General features: G+C 38.4%; 1 protein-coding gene across 1 annotated transcript; it reads right to left on the bottom strand.

Moving 5' to 3' along the window:
* Positions 1 to 438: 438 nt before the first annotated feature.
* Positions 439 to 2,582, bottom strand: LOC136203618 (SPX domain-containing protein 1). The gene is made up of 3 exons (XM_065994816.1): positions 2,073 to 2,582; positions 1,146 to 1,272; positions 439 to 1,055 (listed from the first exon to the last, which is right to left on the bottom strand). The coding sequence occupies exons 1-3, from the start codon at positions 2,562 to 2,564 to the stop codon at positions 631 to 633; spliced, it is 1,044 nt and encodes a 347-aa protein (XP_065850888.1). The 5' UTR covers positions 2,565 to 2,582; the 3' UTR covers positions 439 to 630.
* Positions 2,583 to 7,284: the final 4,702 nt, after the last annotated feature.

Genomic DNA, 7,284 nt, shown 5'->3' with positions numbered 1-7,284 from the left:
CTCTGATGCCTAAGTCAATTTTATGATTAGATCGGATTGAAGAGTAAAAACAAGCTTAGAGATATTAGTTAATGTACAGAACCTTCTACTCATACATGTCTATTTATAGTGCTTGATTAGATTAAGATTGTCACCTCTTTAGGAATCCTTATGAGTTTAGGATTCCTATTCCCTTAAGGAATCATTTATCTCATAGGATTCTGAAAGGTTCTTTTCTAATTGAGGCTAAAGTTATGCGTATTGGTCTCAGACCTTGTTTAGATGTCGTTGGGCCGCTTCATTGTTGGGCCGGGATTGTTGTCGTTAGTTATGACTATTGCTTTAAATACTATGTGGCCTTTTATCCATAAAAAAGTGACCATGGATGACATCATTTTTTGCATAATATCTGTAAAATCATACATTGGAAAGGAATTACAAGAAAGAATTTGTAAGAGGTATTCCAATATTGCATCCTTCATAATATCTAATTCCAGTTTAATTAAACATTTTACATCAGTGTCAGTATCTAAGACATGCATAAGAATATGCACCAAAGGTAACTCATAAAGATACATATAATAAAAAAACTATATATATAAAAAAAAAAGAAAAAAAGAAGGTAATTTGTGGTTTGATCTCCCGTTCCATTTATTTGGCTACCTGTTCCAGTATAGGAACCTTTTTCCAAGTATCATCGAGACCGCTAATCTGCAATGGAGGCAATGAAAAAACACTAACAGTAGAACTTCCACTCCTTATCTCCTTCAAAACTCTCAATGCTGAGATTGTGCTCTTCATGTATGAGCTATCCATGTGTTGAATTTCGCTGAGGATTCCATCGTTCTTGGAGGTGGTAGCAGAAGTTGATGGACCACAACAAGCTTCATCGCCTTCTGATGAAAATGGAGCCTCCTTTGTAGGAAAAAGGCGATCTAGCATTGTCTCGCACTCTTTCACAAGTTTGTATAGCATGTCTGTAGTGAAAAATGGCTCTTGCAGTACCTTCTGGATGAAGGGCAACCTAATCAGAGCTCCAGTTCTTTTGTCATACTTCTTCAGTATTTTTGCCAATCCTGTTCAAATATATCATTGCAAATTAGTATAACTTGTTTTGTCTGTTAGATAAAACAAGCAATCAGAATATTGGGGTAGCTCATGCTCACCTGTGTAATTAAGAGAACTATAATTCTCCAGTAAAACCATTTCTCCATGGAAGTCAACAATCTCCTTCCGAATTTTTATTATCTCCTCATTGGAGTCCTTTGCCCTTGCTACCCTATCTTGCAACTCCTGAATCCCAAATTTATACCAATTTATGAATCAGTTTCACCTATTCAATTTTCCAACTTAAATTCAACAGCACAAGTGCATTATCTTATATTTGGTTCAATTACATCATTCTCCATTCCTCTGTTTTATAACAACATATATATACCAAATCATTTCACATAAACATCAAACTGATACTCCTAACATAACAAGGATGTCTAAATTTAAGCACATAAGATCTGAGAGAAATCATGTAATGTTATATCTGGTTGCAATATTAGCAGAAACAACTATATTTTGAACACGCAACCATCACAAATATAAGTATACATAGAACAAGTAACTTGGACTTGGTATTTCAATTATACAGACCACCAAGTATTTCTTTTGAATAAAAAGGATAAATTATGGAGATAACTGAATGAAAATACATATATTTTGCCTGTCAAAATCAACAAGAGGACATTAAAATTAATTAGTGACTGACAGAGATAAACACGGAATAGTCACATGGTGGAAGAATATACCAATGGCATAATAATAATAATACTAATCGTAAATGCCCACCAGTTGTTAAAGTAACGCCCAAACGCTAACGGACTTAACCGTCCGTTTCACTATTCTTTAATCTTTTACTGCATACTAGATTTTACCACTATACGACAACGTTTCACTCAGATTTGCTATTCTGCCTTGTCGTTCACTGGTTATTTAACAACAGCACAACTAATTTCCCTCTTTAAATTACCTATTATATGCAAAAGAGAGGAGAGAATATTTTCTCGGGAACCAAACAGACAGGAAAAGAACAGGTAAAATACCTTCAATCTAATGATATACTCCTCCTCCTTCTCCACGAAGAAGGAATTGAATTTCTCGAGTTCGTCCTCAAGTAGTTTAATGAAATCGACTTCCTCTTTGGTCATGTCTCCGCTGCCACTGGTGACCGCGCAATCCCCGGCGTCTAATCTGGGGCGTTTGTTGGGCCTATCCCCGCTTTTGTTTGGCTCTATGAGCTTCAATTTTTTCTTGAGCTCCTTGTAGGAGAGAAACTTGTCTCGCCATTCAGGCGAAGTCTCTTCGATCTGGTTGCTAAGGCTCTTTCCGAACTTCATGACTTTGATTAAACCTACTCGATCGGTATTGGTTTTGAAAAGGAAGAGAGTAAGAAAGAAGGGGTGTGAAAGTGAAAGAGTGTTTGGGTGATGAGAAAAGAAGGGAAAAAGTAAAGTGAGAGAATGAAGGAAGTAGAAGGGGTGAGGTGATATAACGGAAAGGGAAGAATATTCGAGGGTTAGTCTTGGAATATCCATTTATTCTTTTCAAAGAGAGGAAGAGGATATCTCTGGTTTTATTCCCCGGAACATCACATTTTATCTTTTTTTATTTATTTATTCTCTTTTACCCTTTACGGATCTTTTGGCGAAACGTGGCACTTCCAAGTTTTTAGTAATTTATATCTTCTTCTCTTCAGCTGAGCTGGTTGGTTTTTAATATGAGTAGTTGGGGAATGTATGATTTTTGGAGAAATTTACAAAAATGACACAGCAGAGAGAGGCTCATTTACATTGGCCCATGATACCAAACTAGAGTCTTTTCATTGCCACTGGGACGTTTCCTCATGAAACCATTATAAACGGTATCACTAAACAGCTCATTAAAGGCTATAACGGCTGAAGTAAAGAATGTATCATTAATACATTAAAGGGCGTTAAATATAAGACTGTTTGGCTATCTCTTGGATGGTTACGGAATCTAGTATAAATACCCCAACTCCGAGGTATTCAAGGTGCACTTACTGATTCCCTACTTTTGTGCTTATAGTTTATTCTCATAAATATTACTGACTTAAGCATTGGAGTGTCCATAGCCGAACCCAACGACGCCTCACAAGGAAGAGCTCCGGTTGAAGATTTTTCACAAGTTATCAATTGGTACGGTGAGCATGGAGTTCTGAAATTTATAGAGTTTACACCACAAACATAATGACTTCAGAGGGGCCAAACCCTCCTCCTGGCGAGACCATCGTTCCACTCTCCGTTGGAATTACCACTCTTCCAATGGGATCGGTAATTTAGCCAACATATGAATTTTCACCTCCCTCTTCAACGAAGAAGTCCAGACCTTAGTAACAAACAACTTTGGTTAAGAAGTTGGTGACCGTATAAGGACGATGTTGGAAAACAAGTCCATAGGAAGAGTTACAATGGGCAGACCCCCAGCCCATGGACATGGAAGATGATTTGGATCGGGCAGTCACCAGAGACATTGGGATGACCTGACGACCCCAAACACCACAAGTGCTCAAGATGGATTTGTATTTGGGCTAGATTCCCACCTTTCTTCTTTCATAGGCAATGGAATCCTCCTCACACACACGATGTGGATGCAACAGTCAACCATACCGTGTCAAGATTCGCTCCACTACAAAGGCAATTATTCCCCGATCCACCAAGAGAAGCTCAAAGACAGGAATGGGTGTATGATGATGTGATAGGTATTAGGTACGCCCAAAATCGAGAGCGTTCCCGCTCTCTTCCGAGGTCTTCACCAGAACGTCGATAAGAATGGTACCAAGGTACGGACCAAGAACCAATTTCATCACCACAATTCAATAATGAATGTATGGACAATGAGATTGTCCAAGCTGCGTTGAATAGGCAAGAAAATAATGCGAAAAGATACGCTCATCTAGTAAATAAGAATTCACCATTCACAGCACGGATCCTGGGATACGAGCCAGATAGAAGGTTTAAATCTCCAAACTTGCGTCAATATAAAGGAGAAGAATATCTTGAAGCACATGTCCAAGCTGCATTGAATAGGCGAGAAAATAATGCGAAAAGATACACCCATCCAGTAAATAGGAATTCACCATTCACAGTGCAGATCCTGGGATACGATCCAGACAGAAGGTTTAAAGCTCCAAACTTGCCTTAATATAAAGGAGAAGTTAATCTTGAAGCACATGCAAGGCAGTACAAGGAGCTGATGGATATTTATAGTTCCAGCGAAGGAATCATCTATAGAATATTCTCAACCACCTTAAAAAGGACCGACGTATGATTGGTTTCAATCTCTTATCACTAGATCAATAGATAGCTGGGAGCAACTAAGCCGAGAGTTTTACGCAAAGTTTGCAGGCAGTATCCCACCCGTCGTATCTTACCGAAAGCTGTATGATCTCATGCAGAAAGAGCACGAATCCTTGAGTGATTACATCGAGAAATTCAATAAATTGTGTATCCAATCACTCATGACGATGTCAACACAGCCATAGAAGCAGTGATAAAAAAAATACAAGATGTGAGAGATTGCGGGAGAAGTTAGTGATGCACCGACCTCGAACTCTTGTGGAGTTAAAGGAGTTATGCAAAAGGTTCATAGAAATAGATGACATCAAAAGAGCTACAAATTCCCCACAAAAGAAAGAGAAGGGTGAATCTAAGAAGAAAGAGAAAGTTAGTGATCCACCATCTAGGAACAAGAGAAATTCAAAAGGAAGACCAACATATACATCCCTGAACACCCCTAAGCAAGAAATTCTCTTGTGGCTTGAGAAAAGTCAGTATAAACGGGACATTATATATCCCAAACCAAAAGGGAGAAGCATGTAAATGTTGGAAGAAACGCTAAGGCGTATTGCAGGTTCCATAGAAGAAATGGCCATGACATATAAGTTTGTTGGGAGCTGGCGGAGGAGATAGAAAAGTTGATTGAAAGAGGAAAACTTGATATATAGGTTTGTCCAGAACAACAAAGAACAAGACAATGACAAGCAGAAGATAGAGCCCAGGAAGAAATCTAAAGGTGTCATCAACGTTATTGCTAGCGGACCAGGGTATCAGCCACCTGCTAAAAAAGCAAAGATATGCGGATGCACTAGTAATAATAATAATGGTAATTGATGGCTGGGAGATGAAGCAAGTCATGGTTGATTCTGGCAGTTCAAGTAGAGACAACGATTATGGATATCCTGGGAGTAACAGGACATACAATCCAAACTAAAGGCCAATTGACCTTGGAGTGCGAGATCGCTGAGGATGAGTAGGTATGGACATAAGATCTAGAATTTTCTATCATGGATGGACAATTGGCGTACAATGTCATCTTAGGAAGGCCATTCCTCTCTGAAGCCGCATCTTTGATTTCCATCCGCCATCTGGTGATGTATGTTCCGACAAGCAGTGGAGGAGTTATGATCGGAGGAAATCAGAAGTTGGTGCAGGAAACTTATTCAGCCTCGTTATCTATGCGTCCATAAACCAAAGATGTTGGGGAAGGAGAGGATGAAGAATGTATTACCACGGTATTAGGTGACACCGAGGTGTTCATCATTGCTGAAGGGAAAAAGGTGAAAATCGCCAAAGGGCTAAAACCTGAGATAAAAGAAGACATCATAAAAGCTCTGGTTGAATGCGAGAGTGTATTTGCTTGGGAAAATGAAGTCTTGACAGGCGTAAGTCCAGATGTGATCACATATAAGCTAAACATGGCGGAAGATGCAACGCCAGTCACCCAGAAAAGACGGAACCATGGACCTGAAAGGTAAAAAGCTATACAAGAAGAAATTACAAAGCTAAAGAAAGCAGATGCAATAAAAAAAAGTAATATATACCCAGTGGTTGGCTAATGTAGTGCTTGTAAAAAGGCAAACGGGTCCTATAAGATCTGCATAGATTTCACAAATCTAAATAAGGCGTGTCCAAAGGAAAATTATCCTCTACCTTGCATTGATATTCTAGTTGATGGAACTGCATGATATGAAGTGTATTCCTTCATAGATGTCAAATACAGATGGAACCTTCAGATCGAATCAAAACTTCCTTCGTCACACATCAAACAACGTATTGCTTTAAGGTGATGCCATTTGGGTTAAAGAATACGGGGGCCACGTATCAGAGAATGATGAACAAAATATTTGAGGACAATAATGGGAATAATTTCTATGTATATGCGGATGATATTATCATCAAAAGAACCACCATGGAGAAGCATGCAGCAGACATCAAGGAAGTTCTATAAGTGCTTTGTAAATACAACATCAAGCTCAACCCAGAAAAGTGCACATTTGGGGCGACTGATACGCCCCGAGCTCATGCTTAAAGGCTCACTAAGGGATAAGTGTACCCCATCGTTATAAATAATAAATCTGGACAAGTCTACGTATCGAATCCACATGATTTATACCGCAAGTACCAAACTACTAGGCTTCTAATGTTATCTAGGCGATAGGGGGGTTTGATTGAGTGGTTTTATCTAAGTTAATCCTACTCTTAAGTGGTCTTAAGGAAGGCAATTAAACCTGGAAGTGAATGGAGTGATACGATAATACTATTTTCAACCTAATTTAACAATTAATTGATAATCTAATCTGAGTTGATTAGGCCTAAGGCGATTAAACCTACTTATCCTTCTAGGGTTCTTAGCCCGCTATTCCTTTGTTATAGGCCGAGCTAGCTCTAAGGTTCAGGAATCTGGGTCTTACCAACTATGAGGTTGTCAATTTCATAGGTTCTTCTATTATGGATAATCAAATTCGACTCGCAATATGAACCTAGACGATATTTGGATTATTGAATGATTTAAACTAATTAGGTAAAGCATAAACAGAAGGAAATAACAATGAATGGATAAATTAATACTGAAAACTATATATTAAAGATGAAGAAATATTGTCACAAGTTACAATCAATCTAGGATACATAGGAAAGATCTAAAACAGACAAGAAATAAAAGAGAGTAGAAATCCCTTTTAGGGAAGCTGTCGACCAAGTAGTCGTCTTCTTAAGATTGAATGATGGAACCTTGATGAATCCTTGGAGCTCGAAGATGGAGTTCTTCAATGGCAGATGGAAGGAATGAGGGAGCATTCTCAAGGTTAGGGATATGTTAATTGTATTGTTTAACCCTAAAGAAATTGTGAATAAGGTTGGAAATTTGACGGGGCGTCTAAGTATAAAGAGGTTAACTATACAATCATCTTATGTGTCAATTTCTGTTAGTGAGGCTTTTAATTACGCCTTTTGATAA

Source organism: Euphorbia lathyris, chromosome 8, assembly GCF_963576675.1.
Source record: "Euphorbia lathyris chromosome 8, ddEupLath1.1, whole genome shotgun sequence".
NCBI classification, from domain to species: Eukaryota; Viridiplantae; Streptophyta; class Magnoliopsida; order Malpighiales; family Euphorbiaceae; genus Euphorbia; species Euphorbia lathyris.
Note: the sequence above shows the minus strand (reverse complement) of the source record. Positions and strands in the feature narration are given on the sequence as shown.